This window comes from Macrobrachium rosenbergii, chromosome 42, assembly GCF_040412425.1.
Source record: "Macrobrachium rosenbergii isolate ZJJX-2024 chromosome 42, ASM4041242v1, whole genome shotgun sequence".
Classification (NCBI taxonomy): Eukaryota; Metazoa; Arthropoda; class Malacostraca; order Decapoda; family Palaemonidae; genus Macrobrachium; species Macrobrachium rosenbergii.
Window position 1 is genome coordinate 33,482,880 of NC_089782.1, and position 22,042 is coordinate 33,504,921.

The 22,042-nt window shown below is 39.2% G+C and overlaps 4 protein-coding genes across 4 annotated transcripts; 1 reads left to right on the forward strand and 3 right to left on the reverse strand.

The window, feature by feature from the left end:
- Positions 1 to 4,065: 4,065 nt before the first annotated feature.
- Positions 4,066 to 5,466, forward strand: LOC136828207 (cuticle protein CP1499-like). Its single transcript, XM_067086051.1, has 2 exons — positions 4,066 to 4,132; positions 4,682 to 5,466. Exons 1-2 carry the CDS (start codon positions 4,121 to 4,123, stop codon positions 5,192 to 5,194), a joined length of 525 nt encoding a protein of 174 aa, XP_066942152.1. The 5' UTR covers positions 4,066 to 4,120; the 3' UTR covers positions 5,195 to 5,466.
- Positions 5,467 to 8,837: 3,371 nt separating this feature from the next.
- LOC136828208 (cuticle protein CP1499-like) lies at positions 8,838 to 11,676 on the reverse strand. Its single transcript, XM_067086052.1, has 2 exons — positions 10,051 to 11,676; positions 8,838 to 9,539 (listed from the first exon to the last, which is right to left on the reverse strand). Exons 1-2 carry the CDS (start codon positions 10,060 to 10,062, stop codon positions 9,030 to 9,032), a joined length of 522 nt encoding a protein of 173 aa, XP_066942153.1. The 5' UTR covers positions 10,063 to 11,676; the 3' UTR covers positions 8,838 to 9,029.
- A 2-nt stretch (positions 11,677 to 11,678) lies between these two features.
- LOC136828210 (uncharacterized) lies at positions 11,679 to 14,078 on the reverse strand. Its single transcript, XM_067086053.1, has 2 exons — positions 14,040 to 14,078; positions 11,679 to 12,892 (listed from the first exon to the last, which is right to left on the reverse strand). Exons 1-2 carry the CDS (start codon positions 14,049 to 14,051, stop codon positions 12,443 to 12,445), a joined length of 462 nt encoding a protein of 153 aa, XP_066942154.1. The 5' UTR covers positions 14,052 to 14,078; the 3' UTR covers positions 11,679 to 12,442.
- Positions 14,079 to 16,028: 1,950 nt separating this feature from the next.
- LOC136827788 (sialidase-like) lies at positions 16,029 to 22,042 on the reverse strand. The gene is made up of 3 exons (XM_067085248.1): positions 21,998 to 22,042; positions 20,390 to 21,241; positions 16,029 to 16,880 (listed from the first exon to the last, which is right to left on the reverse strand). The coding sequence occupies exons 1-3, from the start codon at positions 22,007 to 22,009 to the stop codon at positions 16,044 to 16,046; spliced, it is 1,701 nt and encodes a 566-aa protein (XP_066941349.1). The 5' UTR covers positions 22,010 to 22,042; the 3' UTR covers positions 16,029 to 16,043.

The window sequence follows — 22,042 nt, forward strand, 5'->3', positions numbered from 1 at the left end:
GAGAAAGCGCAGGAAATTCATTGTTCTTTCCGAAGGGCGTCACTTGAAGCCGAGGGAAAATGCCTGACAGGGCTCCGAAGGGCACGATGTGTGTGTGTGTGTGTGTCAGGTAAGCCCTGCGGAGGTGGGCGTGTCAAGAGAGAGAGAGAGAGAGAGAGAGAGAGAGAGAGAGAGAGAGAGAGAAATTGCTTTTATTATTAGTACTGATCTTCGAAATAGTTTCAGCTTACAGGGTTGTATATTGTTCAAGTGGAGAGAGAGAGAGAGAGAGAGAGAGAGAGAGAGAGAGAGAGAGAGAGAGAGAGAGAGAGAGAGAGAGAAGTTTAGTTTTCGTTTCTCATATGACTTTTGCTTTTCGTAAAGAGAGAGAGAGAGAGAGAGAGAGAGAGAGAGAGAGAGAGAGAGAGAGAGAGATTTAGTTTATCGCTTTTCATATGACTTTTCTTTTCGTAAGGAGAGAGAGAGAGAGAGAGAGAGAGAGAGAGAGAGAGAGAGAGAGAGAGAGAGAGTTGAAAAGTAGAAAGGGTAATAGTTAGCCTAAGAGAGATATGTAAAATATTTAAAAACTCCAACTTATGCAAGATCAGGTTGTTTGCACATTGTATAAAATGAACAAACGAGTAAAAACCGAAAATGGATCTATCTTTCGGTGGTCTCGGTATAATGCTGTATGAGCCGCGGCCCATGAAACGTTAACCACGGGCAGAAGCACGGTTATGGCTGTCTTTAACCTGAAATAAAATAAAAACCACTGAGGTTAGAGAGCTGCAGTTAGGTATGTTTGATGACTAGAGGGTGGATGATCAACATACCAATTTGCAGCCCTCTAGCCTCAGTAGTTTTGAAGATCTGAGGGCGGACAGAATAAAGTGTGGACAGAAAAAAGTGCGGACAGAATAAATTGTGGACAGACAAAAGTGCGGACAGAATAAAGTGTGGACAGAAAAAAGTGCGGACAGAATAAAGTGTGGACAGAAAAAAGTACGGACAGAATAAAGTGTGGACAGACAAAAGTGCGGACAGAATAAAGTGTGGACAGAAAAAAGTGCGGACAGAATAAATTGTGGACAGACAAAAGTGCGGACAGAATAAAGTGTGGACAGAAAAAGTGCAGACAGAAAGAAGTGCGGACAGAAAAAAGTGTGAACAGAATAAAGTGCAGACAGAAAGAAGTGCGGACAGAAAAAAGTGTGGACAGAAAAAGTGCAGACAGAAAGAAGTGCGGACAGAAAAAAGTGTGGACAGAATAAAGTGCGGACAGAAAAAAGTGCAGACAGAAAAAGTGCGGACAGAATAAAGTGTGGACAGAATAAAGTGCGGACAGAATAAAGTGTGGACAGAAAAAGTGCGGACAGAATAAAGTGTGGACAGAAAAAAGTGCGGACAGAATAAAGTGTGGACAGAAAAAGTGCGGACAGAATAAAGTGTGGACAGAAAAAGTGCGGACAGAATAAAGTGCGGACAGAATAAAGTGTGGACAGAAAAAGTGCGGACAGAATAAAGTGTGGACAGAAAAAGTGCGGACAGAATAAAGTGTGGACAGAAAAAGTGCGGACAGAATAAAGTTTGGACAGACAAAAGTGCGGACAGAAAAAAGTGCGGACAGAATAAAGTGTGGACAGAAAAAAGTGCGGACAGAAAAAAGTGCGGACAGAATAAAGTGTGGACAGAATAAAGTGCGGACAGAAAAAGTGCGGACAGAAAAAAGTGCGGACAGAAAAAGAGCGGACAGAAAAAAGTGCGGACGGACAGACAAAGCCGGCACAATAGTTTTCTTTGACAGAAAACTAAAACTACAATTCTAATCTAAAGTCAGCCATTTTAATCACAAGGTCGTTTTTAGCAAATTATGCAAGATTATTATTTATTTTTTTTTTTGCTCATCTTTGATCATGTTAACGCAAGCACTCAATCATCCGCATTGAATCCACGAACAATTATAAATAATTAGCACAAGGAAATGACGCCGAAAAACAGAGAGGAAAAAATGACACTTGTGCTATTTTTAATCTTTTGTGCTGCAATTCTGCAATCTTCCTCGAGAAGTGTAATTTTAAAACAATTTTCAGCCAATTTTCTTCCCGGAGAAGAAACTAACCCCGATGCGGTATTTAAAACTGTTTTTTTTTCCTTCTCTCTCTCTCTCTCTCTCTCTCTCTCTCTCTCTCTCTCACCAGCGGAAATCAGTATTCTTGATAAATGATTTTTAAAAGCTTTTCTTTTCATCGACAAAATCAGTAAAAAACAGTTTTCAAACGGGGAGAGTTAAACTCGTGGCTTCTTAGGTACTGATTTTTAGTTTTCTGTAAAAGAAAACTATTGTGCTGGCTTTGTCTGTCCGTCCGCACTTTTTTCTGTCCGCACTTTTTCCTGTCCGCACTTTTTCTGTCCGCACTTTTTTCAGTCCGCACTTCTTCTGTTCGCATTTTTTCTGTCCGCACTTTATCTGTCCGGCCTCAGCTCTTAAAAACTACTGAGGCTAGAGGGCTGCAAATTGGTATGTTGATCATCCACCCTCCAATCATCAAATATACCAAATTGCAGCCCCCTAGCCTCGGTAATTTTTATTTTAATTAAGGTTAAAGTTAGCCATAATCGTGCTTCTGGCAACGATATAGGATAGGCCACCACCGGGCCGTGATTAAAGTTTAATTATGCCGAGACCACCGAAAGATAGACCTATTTTCAGTGGCCTTGATTATACGCTGTGGCGGCTGTACAGAAAACTCGATTGCGCCGAAGAAACTTCGGCGCATTTTTTAATTGTTTTTTTTTTTTATGTTTTACTTCGCAACGCTTAGAATTGAGCTGGGAAATAAAGGTCACGATTTTATTAACATTAAAGTTGATTCCTGCAAGGAAAATTTAACAGATTCAACTCTCATATACGACATCAAGATGTTAATCCGATGAAAACTTAACATTACAAGCTACAATTTAACCTAGACGACTTTATTACCCATTAAAACGGATTCCAGCAAAGTTAAAATCATAAATTTAACAACCAAATACGACATCAAGATGTTAATTCCATTAAAGACTTAACAACACAACCTACAATTCAACAAAGATGATTATATTACCCAATAAAAAGGATTCCCCCAAAAACTAAATATAACAAATTTAACATCCCAGATACGTCCATTTAGGAAAACATTAACGAAGCGTCCTTGCATAACGACCGTGAAAGGTAAGTTTTGACGCATGCGCAGTGCAGTCACTGCGCAGCGTCAGTGAGTGATTTGATGTACAAAAAATTATTGTGATTTCCGGAAATTATTCGCGAGAAAAAAGATGATGTTATTCGTAATTCTGTTTTTGTTATTCATTCTGCATTGATTGTTTTCACTCCGTCATGCGACTGTTATATCTATTTGGTTTCACTATTATTATTATTATTATTATTATTATTATTATTATTATTATTATTATTAATTCCTCCGTTAATTTTATTGTTTGTTTTTGTTACAGTATATATGATATTCGTCATATATATACATACATATATGTATATATATGTATTAAATGTATGACTCACACCGGGATCGAACCTCAGTATCGCTCAAATGACAGGCCAGGGCGCTATCAACTGACCCACACAAGTCACAAAAGAAGTTGGAACCTAAGTACTTCTGTACCTGAGTTATTCTAGGCAGGAATATATATATATATATATATATATATATATATATATATATATATATATATATATATACATATATATGTATATATATAATGTATGCTTATTTATTTATCAACAACTACATGTACATTCATGCGTGATAAGCTTAGATACATCTATTATCACAAGCCATCCATCAAAACACAGTACAGTTATAACTACAAGGACGAAAAAAAGATTACACAAAAAAAAATACAAAAAAAAAAAAACACGAACGCAAAGCGAAAGTGATAAAAGCAATGAAAAAGTATGAAACAGCAATATATAAATATATATAAATTTCCCTTTTCCCCAGCATACCTTTTTCCCCTTCCGAGAGGAGGCCCTGACGAAGTGGGTGGGGTAGCGGAGAGGCGTGTCTTTCGGTATAAAAGGGCGTGAGGACTGAAACACGACGCAAAGCAGCTCACGAGTTCCTTCCTTTCCACTTCAACCGCGATGAGGTCTCTGGTGAGAGAGGCGTTCCATTATTCGCGTTTGTTTGCTTTTTTTTGTGTTTGTTTTTGTTTATTTATTTGTTTTTTGTGTGTGTGTATGTGAAGACATCTTAGTGTAATGTTTGTGTGTGTAGATGATACAGTTTTTATCGTTTTATATGTATATACACTTATACATACATGAATACGTATACATACTTATATATGTGTATATATATATATATATGTGTGTGTGTGTTTGTGTGTATGTGTTGGTTACATCATACTTTTTACAATGAACATTAAATCAGAAGTTTAACTCTCAAAACCTGCAGTCGGCAAAACATAAATAGCGCAATATCATATGTATGCTAAATTATACCTTCACCTTTATAGAACTGATTCATAAGATTATGAGTTTTATGAGTTTTATATCAAAGGAGATAATGAACTTTCTATTCAAATAACGTTGACATGGAAATGATAGATAATATAGATAAAATAAAAGGCCTTTGCTTAGTTATGAAAAATCATATTCTAATATTACTGAGTTATGAGTTTTTCCATGTTCCCTTTTCCCCAGGTCCTTCTGGCAGTGATGGGGCTGTGCTCCCCCTCGGTTCTCCCCCATCAGGCCTCCTACACCGCCTTCCCCAGCTACTCCTACGGCGGCCACTACCAGCCCAAGTACGTAGGCCCTCTGGCCTCCTCCGTGCCGGCAGGCGTCGGCGGGAAAGTCATCCCCGTCTCGGACACTTACGAGGTGGCTGCTGCTAAGAATGCCTTCTTCGACGCCTACCAGAGGCAGCTGGCCGCCGTCGGGGCCTATGGACGCTACGCTGCCGCCCCTGTCTACCACCACGCCCCTGTTCAGGCTGTGGTCCACGCTCCTTCGTACCTCCCAGCAGCCTCTTACTCCCACACCGTCCCTGCCACGGTAGTGGTGGCCAACGGCCACGTCCAGGACACTCCCGAGGTGGCGTCCGCCAAGGCGCAGTTCTACCACCTCTACAACAAACAGGCAGCCGCTGCAGCCGCCGCCCCTGACGACTACGTCGTCAAAGGGGACGGCTACCACTACGGCCACCACTACTGAAGGAGGAGAGAGCGAAGGGAATGACGTGGGAACTTGACTGAAGGAAACTTTATTATCTTCGCGGAAGAATCTTATGTCGTCAGACATCATGGTCTTCTGCTTCTCAAAGACAGTAAAGTGTTTGGTGGATGCTTTATTTAAAGCTAAAGAATAAACACTTTTTGTCTTTAATAATGGTCTTCTAGTGGACCAGAACCCATTGCTGGCTTTAGGAAGAGATATATATATGTATATTTTTGTACTTACTTCGAGGAAAATAAATATTGCATGAATAATTTATCAGAGATTTTTCCTTCTACCTTGTGAGGCCATTTTGGAAGCCCTGCGTTTAATCATTGGTTCATGGATCGCTTGGTACCTTAACATTCCTATTTTTACTTATTCCTTTTAAAATTTTAATACATGTCGACTGCTGCATGATGTTTTCACAATCTGTGTTGGTCATTTCACAAACGTGATCGAAGAAATAGGAAGATAAAAGTACTTACATTTCTAGTTTCCAAGAACCGGCACTTTCCAAAATACAGAATGTAAAAATATTCAGTGTAAGTGTCAAAGTGTCAAAACGTGCGTCTGCACTAAGCAGTCATTATTCAACTTATATTTTCTGTATTGGATTGAAAACAGAAAGGCGCACATAAGACGATGACCTCTTGAAATGCCTAGAAATTACTTATGTTTATTAATCATTTAATTACGTAAAGTCTATATACAACTTACGTTTCATAGAGGAAATTATTTTTCATTACATTTCAGTGGGATGTACAATATTGTTTATTAGTTTTCATTATATATAGATATATATATATATATATATATATATATATATATATATATATATATATATATATATATATATATATATATATATATATATATATATATATATATATATATATATATATAGACACTAATTCGTACACACTGTCTTTCCCACAAACACTAAACCATAACTCTTTCGAAAACGTACTGGCAAATAACAAAGAAACAAATACACATCAATAATAATAATAATAATAATAATAATAATAATAATAATAATAATAATAATAATAATAAATCAATGGTACGACAATCGAAACATCAAACCTGCCAGGAAATTAATTCCACGAGCCTAACAAAAAATTGAAACGGAAATCGCGTGAACGAATCGGGAACAAACATTACCACCGAACAATGGTACAATACCTTATGGCTATATTCAGGGGAGGAAGTTTCAAGGTCCGATGGTTAATGGATTACGTGAGTCATTCCATAAATGAAGAACCAAGTCCATTAGAGACCCAGGGACCCATTAAGCGTAACTTCTTGCGGCTGGCAGCGAAGTACGAGAAGAGATCTTGCAAGGGGGGAAGGAATATACCAAACGAAATGATTGTCATTAGAGAGAGGGAAGGAAATACGCACAGTGACAAGAAGAAGAAGAAGAAGAAGAAGGAGGAAGAGGAGGAGGAGGAAGGGGAGGAGAAGGAGGATGAAGAGGAGAAGGAGAAATGACTGGAATGGAACGAGAATAAGAATAAAACAAGAGAAAGTATTACGTACAGCGAAAAGAAGAAGAAGAAGAAGAACAAGAAGAAGAAGAAGAAGAAGGAAGGAAGTGAATGGTATGGAACGAGAAAAAGAATAAAACAATAGAAAGTATTACATACAGTGAAGGATGAGTGTGGAACCACTTCCAGCAACGAATAACAAAAAAGAAAAAAAAAAAAAAAACTAGAGGGCAATAATGATATATAGAGCATATTCTAAAAAAAATCATTATAATAGACTGCGCTCTAGTGACAACCCCTGATTTAATGCCCACTGGATTTTACGCTTACCGAAACAAGAAACTTAACCACAACAAGGCAATTACAACTTCCCATTCAATTCTCGTAATGGAGTTTAGCAAAATCCATTAGATAATTATAGTTTTTTACAGTTTTTTCTTGACTTGAATTCTTTTTTTTATTTTCCTGCAATTTGGCGGTTTGCAGAGTCGTAAAGTTTCAGGTTCCTTAATTACGGAGGATACATTAAAAATTTGGAGAAGGTCTTTCCGTAATGCCTCTCTCTTAGTTTTGCTTGAGGTGCGCATTTCTCTCTCTCTCTCTCTCTCTCTCTCTCTCTCTCTCTCTCTCTCTCTCTCTCTTTGAATATGAAGGAGTAAATCAGCATATGTGTTTATGTACGGGTGAGTGACAGTCTTCTAAAAGGGTCGACGCACTACTGATGAGACTGTGTAAGTTTTCAGTTCAGGGGTTCCTTCTCATTTAGGCAATGACCATTTTCTTACTTCTCTGTAGCCAACCTAACTAGGGACAGCAACTCAGTCTGGCTCGTGTGAGTAAGGTAATTATGCCTCGTGAATTTATGTCGGTTCTCACGCCGCCATCAAAACCGGATGAAACGTGAGTTCTGAGGTCAAGGTCAAGGACCTGACCTTGTAGAATAACAGTTTTTAGCGAGATTTGCACAAGTCTTGACAATAAGCTGTTAGCAGACAACGGGTAATAAGAAAATCCACCCCGTAGGGGGGTAGCGCCGTCAGTGCACCTCATGTGGTTCACTGCAGGCATCACTGAAGAGTCTTTGCAGCATCCCCTAGGCCCCTAGCTGAAACCCATTTCATTCCTCTTACTGTACCTCCGTTCATATTCTCTTTCTTCTATCTTACTTTCCACCTTCTAACAATTGATTCATAGTGCAACTGAGAGGTTTTCCTCCTGTTACACCTTTCAGACCTTTATACTGTCAATTTCAATTTCAGCGCTGAATGACCTCATATATCCCATCGCTTGGCTTTTGGCCAAAATTCTATATTCTGTTCTATTCAATAACAAAACCCAAAATCGTACAGAATATGAATGTTCAAGGTTATGCATACCATTAGATCACTTCAGGTAAAGAATTGGAAACTATAACATGTACTTAACCAAAACGCAACAAGAAAACAGACTTTTAATGGAATGGAATGAAATGGAATACAGAGTTTGGGCCAAAGACCAAGCGCTGGTACCTATGAGGTCATTCAGTGCTGAAACGGAAATTGAGATAAAAAGGTCTGAAAGGTGTAACAGAAGGAAAACCTCAAAGCAGTTGCACTATGAATCAATTATTAGGAGAGGGTTGAGGAAGGTAATATGGAAGAAAGAGAATATGAACGGAGGTACAGTAAAATGAATGAAAGGGGTTACGGCTTGGGGGCTGACTATCAGTGTTGAACAAATTAGCCACAGAAATAGATTATTAGAGGAACCGTTTCAATTTGCTCTCGTGGAATTTACTAATGCACTTATTAATATGCACAGAAATATTAATATTTGATATCATGAATAAATATTCCTTTTTTAGAGGAATTTCTTCAACATGAAACTGGTAAAGATATTTTATATAGAACGTATTCCTGGTTTAGCAGGTAAAGAAAATGAACGCTTTTATGTATGTATGTATATATATATATATATATATATATATATATATATATATATATATATATATATATATATATATATAAAACTGAAGAGATGATTCAGCAGATATTACATATATTCAAAAATAGCCACACAGGGTGACAAAATCCCCAATACTAGTGAATAACATTAAAAATGTATAAACACTTAATACCCCCCAAAAAATGCATAAGGAAACTCAAAACATCTTATCATCATTTTTGCAAATAATCTTTAATAAGTTTTCGAATTATCTACGAAAATAGAATTCCACAAGCAACTCTTACAATAGACTCTGAAGCAGAAGACCATGATGTCTGACGACATAAGATTCTTCCGCGAAAATACTAGAGTATCCTTCAGTTTAGGTTTCCACGTCATTCCCTTAGCACTCTCCTCCTTCAGTAGTGATGGCCGTAGTGGTAGCCGTCCCCTTTGACGACGTAGTCGTCAGGGGCGGCTGCTGCAGCGGCTGCCTGTTTGTTGTAGAGGTGGTAGAACTGCGCCTTGGCGGATGCCACCTCGGGAGTGTCTTGGACATGGCCGTTGGCCACCACTACCGTGGCAGGGACGGTGTGGGAGTAAGAGGCTACTGGGAGGTATGAAGGGGCGTGGACCACAGCCTGAACAGGGGCGTGGTGGTAGACAGGGGCGGCAGCGTAGCGCCCATAGGCCCCGACGGCGGCCAGCTGCCTCTGGTAGGCGTCGAAGAAGGCATTCTTAGCAGCAGCCACCTCGTAAGTGTCCGAGACGGGGATGACTTTCCCGCCGACGCCTGCCGGCACGGAGGAGGCCAGAGGGCCTACGTACTTGGGCTGGTAGTGGCCGCCGTAGGAGTAGCTGGGGAAGGCGGTGTAGGCCTGATGGGGGAGAACTGAGCAGGAGCACAGCCCCATCACTGCCAAAGCGATCTGCGAGGGAGGGAAAATTAGACTCAGTGAGAGTTTAGGGAAAGGTCTGGGGGAGGAAACATTAGACTCAGTGAGAGTTTAGGGAAAGTTTTGAGGGAGGAACAATTAATTAGACTCAACGAGAGTTTAGGGAAAGGTCTGAGGGAGGAACAATTAGACTCAACGAGAGTTTAGGGAAAGGTCTGGGGAAGGAAACATTAGACTCAGTGCGAGTTTAGGGAAAGGTCTGGGGGAGGAAACATTAGACTCAGTAAGAGTTCAGGGAAAGGTTTGAGGGCGGAAACATTAGACTCAGTAAGAGTTCAGGGAAAGGTCTGAGTGAGGAAACATTAGACTCAGTGAGAGTTTAGGGAAAGATCTGAGGAAGGAAACATTAGACTAATTAAGAGTGTGGGGATCAAGATTTGATGAACATCAAACTGAACAGGCATTTCACCCAACGGCTCAGAAACACAAAAACAGATATTTCAATTTAAAAAAAAGCATGAAACAGTAACTTAGCTTTCCTCACCAGAGTCCTCATTGTGGTAGTGGTTGTAAGATGGTGAACTTGAGTTGCACTGTGATGATCAGGTTATTCTCAGTCCTTTATATACTCTGAGGTTCTGCCCCACCCTTCCCATTTCCTGTCGCATGTGTATGTAAGTGTGTGTGTGTGTGCGTATGTGTGTGTGTGGCTGGAAAGAGGGTGAAAGGGGGAGGAGGTTGGAGAGATAAAGACTTCCCCCTCCTCCCTCCCCTCCCCTCTGGTCAGTAATCAAAAGCAATTTTGTTTGTTTTGTTTTCAAGGCCATTTCTGAAGCCTTTCATTTCTCTGGTTTGTTCCAGCCGAGAGAGATGGGTCTCTGCAAGAAATACTGGCTATATAATAATATAGTAAACCTATAACAAACGGTAAGACCAGTTAATTATGGGTTGAAACTTTAAAATTCATAAGCCCTGTGATATCTGTTTCCTCTATGTTTTCCTGTTCAGTGATGGCTCATATATTTTAACATTTATTGACGCATTCACAGTCAAGCATCTAGAAATAGACACATTAGTACAGTTTACAAAAGGGAACGAGAGAGAGAGAGAGAGAGAGAGAGAGAGAGAGATTAAAAATCCAAACCAGAATATGTCGTTAAAATGGACAAAGAATATTGGTGAACTGAAGTACACGGCATCAAATATATATAAAAATAAAATCTCTGACAATGAGAGCTCACAAATTATTTCAAACGTCATTTTCCGTAATAAAAGTAATAATCTATTTTTACTTTACTTATACACCGAAACGAATTTGAAAAACAGAAATATACCTCATTTTGAAAGCATTCCGCCGAAGTTCCAGAGGAAATTGAATTTCTCAAGCGGCCTTGGAGACAGTACATTAGACTCTGTTTTCCTAAAGAGTTAATAGATTTAGCCTATTATTATACGATAACTTTAGACGCTTTCGGATAACATTGAAAAGGCAGAATTCACCGTTTTTCCTAGTAGTGACTTGTGAAAGTTCGGGAAGAAAGTTAAGAACTTCATACACGATTTTGGCGCGAAATAATTCAGGGATTACCAGCCCTTTTTCTCCACGAAGAACCTCTTCAGGAGTTTAAATCTTTAAATCCCGTTGACCCGTCACCTCGTATAAAGTGGTTGTCATTTAAGCCTAATTCAGTGTGAAACTGTTATATTTAAATATGATTAAACTGGTTTAAGTTGTAAAGACTTGATCGTGCAATTATTAACGTGATTATTGTACCCTCTCTCTCTCTCTCTCTCTCTCTCTCTCTCTCTCTCTCTCTCTCTCATTCTGAAGCGTTAGTCATGCAAGTAATAGAATGATTATTACAGGCTACAGGAGTGTGCCTGCCTCAAGTAGATAGCTTAGACCCAGCGGATGAAAATTGGGATTGAAAAGTCTTCCTCACTGTAAGTTAGCCTTTGCAAAGCGTTTTTTTTTCTGTATCTGATGAAAATATATAAAACTTCTGTCTAGCACAGTAATAGTACTAGCATATTACTTTCTGAATCAATAAACTAAAACTGACCGTCGACGCCCCTAGTTCATCCGTGTGACAAAGCACTGCGCTAAGAAAAAAACAGCAGTGAATTATATCCAAATTTACCAGCTTGTTAACTGCAGCATTATTTATTAAAAAAAAATCAGTATTTTGAGGCTTTTAAAGCAATAAGGTTACCTAAAACGCTGAAATTTCTCTGCGTACCAATGTTACATTTAAACGGTACAAGATTCTAATTTTCAAACTCACTCTCAGTGATGGTACATTTCCTCACCTTCAGGTACGCCAGGTACGTCATTACGTCCTAGAAAAAAATATTAGCGACTCGAATCTGAAATTAGGCCTATGGTTAAGACATGGAGCACTATAACGTAAGATATTTAAGATGGAAAATACAATATACGTAGTTTACCGATTAGATTCTGAAGCCTTGTGACCATAAATGAATTTAGAAGTATTTGTCAGTTATTTTAATTATTTTCATGGAAATTTTAAAATGCACCGTACTGAAACATTAACGATTAAACTGGAAAAAAACATATATTGAATAGAAATAAAGATAATTATTAAAATTTCAGACATGCGAAAGCTACAGGAAATCGGATTGCACGGAGAGAGAGAGAGAGAGAGAGAGAGAGAGAGAGAGAGAGAGAGAGAGAGAATTACTTCAAGAAGATATTACAACTACTTATTCTAGGTTAATTTAACCAAGTTCTCGTATGACTTAAAACTTAGATGCGTTCGTGTAACTCAGGCACAAGACTCCGGTTTAGAAGACCATAGCGTCTAGTGACACAAGATTCTCCTTTGAAAATATCGTAGATTAACTCTGACATCCAGAGTGAATCACCCACTTTGGCAGTGAAGAGCTTGGTGAAGATGATGGAGGGCAGCCACCTTTTAATAATGATAGATGCCAGGAGCTGCTACGGCCGCGGCAGCTCGTTCATTGTAGAGGGCAGCTGCCACTTCAGGAGTGCCCTGCACAAAACCGTTACGAACCACTATAGAAGGAACACCCTGGGCGTAAGGACCCGTTGCGTAGGCTTGACCAGGGGCGTGAAGTAAGCTGTGAGGGAGGTTGCTGTAGACAGAAGCAAGCCTCCCGAAGGCGCCCACAGCCGCTTGCTGCCTCTGGTAGGCGTCGAGAAGGGCCTGGCGAGCTGCCGTCGCCTCGTAAGTGTCCGAAACTGGAAAGACGTGACCGTTATAAACTCCTGCTGGGACGGAGGAGACCGAAGGGCCTGCGTATGTAGGTTGGTAGGTGCCGCCGTAGGAGTAGCTGGGGAAGGCGTTGTAGAAGGCCTGATAGGGAAGAGCTGAACACAACCCCATCACTGCCAGAGTAACCTGATGGAGAGAAGGTTCCTGATGGTGATGATGATGATGATGATGATATTGTAAATAAAAGAGAATATAAATGCATATATAAGTGTGTGTGTTTTTGTTTTCCTTTTGTTACACCAAAACAATTATCTTTCTTCAAGACAATTCCTTCTACCAACCGGAAATTCTTAACCTAACATTCTTAGTATTAATAAAAAGATGACCAACGTCTCTATATAATTTTAAGCGATTCGCTAAACAGGAATGACAACTGCACGTTAGAACAGCAACATTTACAGCAGGCTCGGCTGAATAGGCCTACGATTCAAGCGGACGAAAGTTATAGGCTTATTTTATATATATATTTCTAGACTTTTTAGTTCTTAACAGCTAGCTGTCTCGAGCTTATGAAAATGAGACGAGATTAATTCTAACGTCAATGTTTTATTTTAAATAAAGGAAAAGTAGTGAAACTTGCAATCAACTTCTTGGTTTGATAAACCAGAATGGTGTTTCGGAGAGTTAGACCTAAGTCTAATTAAAGCGCAGTTTCTTAGACCTAAGTCTAATGAAAGCTCAGTTTCTTACACCTAAGTCTGATAAAAACTCCGTTTCTTAGACCTAAGTCTAATTAAAGCTCAGTTTCTTAGACCCAAGACTAATAAAAGTTCAGTTTCTTAGACCTAAGTCTAATGAAACCTCAGTTTCTTAAACCTAAGTCTAATAAAGATCATTTTTTAAAACTTAAGTCTAATAAAATCTCAGTTTCTTAGACCTAAGTCTGATTAAAGCTCAGTTTCTTACACCTAAGTCTAATAAAAGCACAGATTCTTAGACCCAAGTCTAATAAAAGTTCAGTTTCTTAGACCTAAGTCTAATGAAACCTCAGTTTCTTAGACCTAAGTCTAATAAAAGAGCGGTTTCTTAGACCTAAGTCTAATAAAAACTCAGTTTCTTAGGCCTAAGTCTAACAAAAGCTCAGTTTCTAAGACATAAGTCCAACAAAAGCTCAGTTTCTCAGTCCTAAGACTAATAAAAGCTCACTTTCTTAGAAATAAGTCTAACGAAAGCTCACTTTCTTAGACTTAAGTCTAATTAAAGCTCAGTTTCTTAGACCTAAGTCTAATAATAGCTCAGTTTCTTAGAACTAATAAAATATTTGCTTTCTTACCAGAGTCCTCATTGTGGCTCGAGCTGTAAAGCAAGAAGCTGTTAGTACACTGGGATGATTAAGGCCATCTCCTTCCTATATATACTAGCAGAGAGAGAGAGAGAGAGAGAGAGAGAGAGGTGTCTAACCTTCTAGTAGCATCCATATGGAATGAATGGTGATTCGATCTGATAATACTTTCATTATCCATCAGTCTGTCTGTATAATTGTAGATGAATCACGGGTATATAGTTTTTATAATATGGTGAAAGAAGCAGAATGTGAATGTAAACATTATATAGGGACGCATTAGGAATTGAAATCAAATCTGTCTTTTCACTCTCTCTCTCTCTCTCTCTCTCTCTCTGTGTCAACGGCGTCAATAACATAGGTGCTGCGACGCCAGTTCTAGTTGCCATAAATCAGTCTGTCAACCTCTCTCTCTCTCTCTCTCTCTCTCTCTCTCTCTATATATATATATATATATATATATATATATATATATATATATATATATATATATATATATATGTGTGTGTGTGTGTGTGTGTGTGTATACACAAACTTATAAAGGCTTAAAGAACACTGACACTTATGGGTGTCAACTCTCTCTCTCTCTCTCTCTCTCTCTCTCTCTCTCTGCTTATGGGACTAATGATTATGAATCCAAATAGCGAGACCTCCCGCTTACAAAACCGTCAGCGTATGAAAAATAATGTGTATTTATGAAAGCTAATGCGTATTTATAAAAGCTAATGCGTATTTATCAAAGTTAATGCGTATTTATAAAAGTTAATGCGTATTTCTCACTCCGTACACGGGTGTATCTACATTCCTTATGTCCGGCGCCGCGCAGATACCGAAATATAAATTAGAAATTACCTATTTTTTGTTTCCTGGCATTGGCTTAGGATACATCACATGGAAAGGTGACTATTTTATGTTCGTAAATCAGTTCTTGATCGGTTTTTCTTGACCTTACTTGTATGTTTTGTGAGCCATATTTATATGAGACTAGCCTGCAATATTTTCCTTTGCTGGAAGTCGCCCAAAATAATTGATTTTGCTCCAGACGGGTATAAATGAAAGCGATGAGTCAGACTATCAAAGGTAACTTATTAGTCTATTCTATGTAATGCACGGCCGTGGTGGTATTGCATTAGAAGGCAAAATCCAACGTCTTAGACCAAAGACTACTACTGTCAGATCCAAAGTTATGCTGACACGAGAACTTTATGTTGCATTTTGGTGCTAGTACTAAATGCTAGTACTAAACATGACGCAAGCTGCGTGGGACGCCGTGTTTAGGACTATATGTCGTTTATTAACACACAATATAGAAATAAGTATATATGATACTTTGATCTCCGAGGGGCTAGTACTGAACACGGCGTCCCGGGGAGCTTCCGCCATGTTTAGTACTAGCACCTAGGAGGTGACGCACAGATAACAAGCCAAAGTAGCACCGTGAATTCTTTCACGTCGCCGAAAGTTCAAAATGGTGAGATTTTTTCAATAATTTATTTCGTTATTAATCGAATGAAGTATAAAACCATTTCTCTTCCGTCACCATTTTATGTATACCACCTAGTGAAGAAGACGCTTTCAGACGAATGCATTCATAGCAATTTTGATTAAAAATGATTATTATTGTTCAGGTGATGAACCCTATTCGTAAGGAACAAGCCCACCACACCGAAATGCTTTTAACAGATAATTCATAATGTTATTAAAATATTATTGAAAGTAATTAAGGCATTATTGAAAGCACACAGAGTCCATTGACTTGAAATTCTTAAGCTTCCAAAGAGTATTATGGTGTTCATTGGAAAGTAACAGAAGGTATTTAGGAAACACAGTAAGAAGGGGTTAAGCATTACAGAAAAAATAAATGAACAAATTAAAGAATAAATATATAAAGATGTAAGAAAATTATCAGGATACAAGGATATAAAAGATAATACCAATAAGGAAAGCTGAAACTCACCGAATTTCGAAAAAGGATTTTATTATACACAAACATCTTTAGTAAAAACGCATGGCACGCTTTGACTTCACTTTGGTGACCCCTCCATAGTCTTTGCTCTCGTAGTAGTCGTAGTCGTCGGGAGCTGCCGCCGCGGCTGCCGCCTGCAGGTTGAAGATGCTGTAGAACTCCTCCTTGGCAGCCGCGACCTCGGGAGTGTCTTGGACGTACCCGTTGTGGACCACGATGCGGGACGGGATCACGAAGTTGTAGGCGTCGTCGGGCGCGCCAGCCTGCTGCTGCTGGTGCTGCTCGTAGGGTCCTGGGGCAGGGCCTGAGTACCCTGGAAAAGCTCCTCCTCCAGCAGGGCCGTTGAAACTAGCCTGAGCGGGGGCGTGAGGGAACGCGTGAGCTTTGAGCTGAGCAGGGCCTTGGAAGGTCTTGTGGGCTGGAGCGTGCGTTGCTGGGGAATGAGCTGGAGCGTGAGCCGTGGGAAAGGCGTGAGCAGGTGGAGCGTAGTTCTCAATAGCACGAGCGTGGATGTTATTCGGAGGTCCATCTAGAGGGCTGTGCGCCTGAGTTAGAGGAGGAAAACTGTCGACAGAGAAAGGATGGCCGTGAGATACGGTGCGCGCAGAAGAGGGAACAGGGTTGCGAGAAGCCTGAACTACGTCGTAAGAAGCGCCTTCGCCGTAGTCAGGAGAGGGCTCGTAGCTGGTGGCGTGACTCAGGACTGCGAGCTGCTTCTTGTAAGCGTCCAAGAAGTTGCTCAGTTCGGGAGCCATTTCGTAGGGATCTGCGACCGAGTTGATTCTGTCCTTGGCGCCCACCGGTTGGCCTAGGTCTCCGTCGTAGGATTGTCTCGAGAACCTCCTGACGCTGCTGCTGTCACGGGCCTGATGGGGGAGGGCCGAGCACAGTCCCATCACTGCCAAAACAACCTGGAAGACGAAGGGATGGTGGTGATATCCTTTAGCTACAGTCCTTCCATAGTCATTTGTATAAAGGATAGGAGTTTAAACTCGCATTTTCTAGAGCCACATCTAGTTCAAGGAACTTTGTGCCCACTTTTCCATTCCAGGTACTTAGAGTCACATTGCAGTATAGAAACCTGGGGTTTCCAATTCGTGTACTTAGAGTCACATTGCAGTATAGAAACCTTGTACTTTCCAATTCATTTACTTAGAGTCACATTGCAGTATAGAAACCCGGTGGTTTCCAATTCATTTACTTAGAGTCACATTGCAGTATAGAAACCTGGTAGTTTCCAGTTCATGTACTTAAAGTCACATTGCAGTATAGAAACCCGGTGGTTTCCAATTCATGTACTTAGAGTCATGTTGCAGTATAGAAACCTGCTGGTGGTTTCCAATTCATGTACTTAGAGTCACATTGCAGTGTAGAAACCTGCTGGTGGTTTCCAATTCATGTACTTAGAGTCACATTGCAGTGTAGAAACCTGGTGGTTCCCAATTCATGTACTTGGAGTCACATTCCAGTATAGAAACCTGGTGGTTTCCGGTTCATGTACTTAAAGTCACACTGCAGTACAGAAACCCGGTGGTTTCCAGTTCAGGTATTTAGAGTCGCATTCAAGCATAGAAAATATAGAAACCTGGAAAACTTACTTATGAATAATTTTTCCAGTCAGTTTCCAAGCCTTCTGCATCCAGTGTAAACATTTCATATTTTTCTAAGCTATCAGGACTTAATATTAAAAAATATTAATAACCATTATATGCATAAGTTGTCTTTCGTCAGTTATGTATCACACAATTTTGAGTGGCTTGAGATTACTGATATATAGATTCAGCAAATCACAGTAACTATCTACTGTCTGGAAGCCTTAGATGTGAGCTGAATCTTCTAAATAGTGCAATTAAGTTATTATAGTATTTCAGTCAAATTTTGCTTAACAAAATCAATCTTAAATCAAGTCAGAGGGGAATGAAAGTAACTGAAAATATTTGATTGACACTAAAATGAAAACTGTTAGGTCAAACAAGCTTCGAAGGCTTGTATATGTATAACTGTATGAGTAAAATCTCTCTCTCTCTCTCTCTCTCTCTCTCTCTCTCTCTCTCTCTCTCTCTCTCTCACACATACATACTTAGATAATTGAATGTATATATATGCAATACAAAACCACATACATATACATAAATACATATAGATATACATATATATATATATATATATATATATATATATATATATATATATATATATATATATATATATATAAACACATCGGTCTAATTTACCAGAGTCTTCATGGCGCCGCTGTCGTCGAACCGCTGGCAACCTCGAGATAAAGTGTGGAGTGTGATGTTTCTCAGTCAGTATTTATACTCTTTTTAATCCATTTTCTTTTTTTTTATTAACTCCACCCACTCACCACCGCATTCTGAGACGTGCGAATGACCGTCAATGACCGTTATCATTCTTTGAAAGACACAAAGTTACTTTGTTAATAACGTTTACGAAAGTGAAATTATTGGTCCCAGGACCATTATTGGCGGTTTTATATTAGCGTATCGGAATTCGTTCTCTGACAATTGCAAATTTACGTCGCAGTCCTGCGGTCTAATTGCTTTCGGTTCTGCGTTGCAATTTTTAGAACCGCGGACGAATCATGTTTTACTTATTTTTCTAAATTCTATCCTTTAAATGTGAAAGAAGAGATTTGCTGAACAGGAGCGCCAATATGGAATTAATGTGCCTCGCTGTCTGTCGAACTTCTCCAAAGCTCCAGAGGTCCTTTATTCCAGACGACCAATGTTTATTTACTTTTTTACATTTTGTCATTTAAATATGAATGGAGATATTTGCTGAACAGCAGCACCAATATGGAATTAATGTGTCTAGCTATCTGTCGAGCTTCTCCAAAGCTCCAGAGGTCCTTTTATTCCTCCTCAGACCGTTGGACTGTGGAACAGTCGCCCTACTGAAGATGTCTTGCAATTGGAACTTCTGAACTTCAGAAGTTCAGGCGAAGATGGAATGCATTCTAATGCTGTTCTCCTTGCATTCTAATATTTACTTGCATTTTTATCTATTTATTTATTGATTTGTTAATTTATCTGTTTTTCCAATAAGTATTTCCCAATACTTTCTGTTACTCCTTTCGAATGAACACCTTAATATTCTTTGGAAGCTTAAGGATTTCAAGTCAGTGGCCCCTTTGGTGGGATTGTTCCATATGAATAGGGGTTTATATTCCCAATAATAATAATAATAATAATAATAATAATAATAATAATAATAATAATAATAATAATAATTACACTGAAAGACACACGACCTCTTTTTTGCTAAGTATTCTGAGCGGAAGTGTGTTTAAAGAGAAGTATTAAGTTATGGAGTGTACCAGAAAATATGTATCTCCTTTTAAAAATTACGACTTTTTCCTTTCATTCTCCACAGCTGCTTTGTAGCAGTGAGACTCGTAGCAGTAAAATTAGCACAGCAAAATAGCAGTAATAACAGTAGTAGCGTTAATTTTAATGAGTTTTTTGAGTAGCGACTAATTACAAAATGGTATGATTATTTGTCCACGAAACTATATATATATATATATATATATATATATATATATATATATATATATATATATATATATATATATATATATATATATATATATATATATATATATATATATATATATATATATATATATATATATATATATATATATCGTACAACAAATCAAATACACTATGTATACGAAGACGTTATGATTATGTATACGCATTTGTATTGCTTTGTAAAAATAAAATTAGAATAATGCTCTATCAAAATCCGTTAACCTGAAACAGGTTGCATTGAAATATTCATTTTTAGACGTCGCACGCCTAGCCGAAATTACCAATGGTGTTCTGAATGGGTTCAAAATCTAAGATTGTTTTAATTTTCAATTTATCTGAACACAAACAAAAGTGTTAGTCTCGAGGTACAATAATAAATAATGCAATAATGGATTGATGTTTATTCAGATGGGGTAAGTCGACCTTCATTGTTCCACAACTTCATGAACATGATCGTATGTTGTTCATTTGTTCATTCAAGAAGGGGAGGGGAAGACTAAAGAAGTAATATACCAGCCTCTAGAAGGATGGAAGGTTTAGAAGACCCAGGGAAAACAGAACAAGGGAGAGGGTTCCAAAGCTTGGCAATTGCTGAAGAAGCAATCATTCCAGTTGTGCTGATTCCCACGTTACACATCGGAATTACAACTAAGTGACTGTATGTTATTCTGAATAACTAACACACTGTGCAAGATATGAACTGATTATATTGACTGGCATTCTTTCATAGAGTTGGCATGTTTATAAAGTATATAACTAACACATTCTGCAACCTATTAATTCATTATATTCACTTGAAATCTCGTCGCCTTCTACTTGTAGTACCTGTGGTTTCCAGAAGCTGCCGCTGCAGAATTGTAGAGGCGAAAGAACTCCGCCTTGGCGGCGGCCACTTCGGGAGTGTCCTGGATGTACCCGTTCGAGACGACGATGTTGGAGGGGGCGGAGTGGGAGTAGGAGTTGACCCTGTTGAAGGGGGAGGAAGCCAAAACGTTGTATGGGTTGTAGGTCACAGTATTCTGGGGATAAATCGACTGCACGGAGTGGTGAGTCAAAACTGCAGGGGTGACGCTGTAACCGTTGCCGTAAGAGGAGGTGGTCCCGTAATGGTATGGATTCCGGGACAACAGATTGCTGCCGCCGTATAGGCCTACCGGAGAGGGAGTGACGTACGAACCGGAGGTGGAGTAAGACGGAGGCTGATAGTAACCTGGAGTAGAGCTTGAAACGGAGTAATGGCCTAGGGGTGACGGAGTTGATCCTAGGTATGTGGACGGCCTGAACGCTGACGTTGCTGCGGTTCCATAGTTGTAAGTTGGCGCCAGAGTTGTTGCATAGTTGTAGGCCGACGCAGGAGTGCTGACATAGTTGTAGGCCGACGCAGGAGTGCTGACATAGTTGTAGGCCGATGCAGGAGTAGAGACATAGGTCGGCGCAAGGGTTGTTGCGTAGTTGTAGGCCGATGCAGGAGTGCTCACGTAGCTATAAGCTGGGGCAGGCGTGGTAGCCCCTAGGAAGCGGCCGTTGAGGCCTCTTAGGGACGACCTGTAGTAATTATTACCCCTGTAGCGGCTGCCATAGGATGGTGAAGGGCTGTAGTAGTTATTATTGGAGTCGTAGTTGTAGTGGTGGAAGGCTGAGCACGCACCCAGCGCTGTTAAAATGACCTGTTGGTGGTGGTTGAGAATGTTCTTAGATGTATAGGCCTATATGTATATATGTATATGTATATATATATATATATATATATATATATATATATATATATATATATATACTGTATATATATATACTGTATATATATTATATATATATTCATTAGTGGAGCAAAAAATGCCAGAATTCGTATGATACAAGCCCAAAAGGGTATTAAATTGACAAGTAATTGCAAAAACTGGCGTCGCAAACTTGACGGGAAGTTCCCTCTTATTAGAATGCCCTGATACAGAAAAAACGAGACAGAGAGAGATAGAGAGAGAGAGAGAAAGAGAAGGAGAGAGAGAGAGAGAGAGAGAGAGAGAGAGAGAGAGAGAGAGAGAGAGAGATGAGAAGTAGAGTAAGGGCCATTTTTTATCAGTATTTTTTAGGACATCAATTTTGAAAACAAATTTTTCAGAGTGTCTAAATACTTGGCTAAACTGGACCTTAGCAATTCAGAAAAATATATATAAATAACGACACACACATGAAAAATTAAAGACAAAAAACATTTAAAGATGAAGACTGTGACAATTTTCAGTCCTCCCTCAAAGTGAAATTGGTTTATACTGTTCGTTACAGGAGATATGTGTAAGACGAAGACAAAAATATAGAGTTTTAGTCTTTCCAGAATTGAAAACATAAACAAAATGCCCACTAAGCGTTATCAGTCGTGCCCACGAACTCGGAAAAGCTTAACCAACACATGCGTCCAAATCTCTTACCAGGATCCTCATGGCGGGTATGTTATCACTAAGCCTCGTAGACTT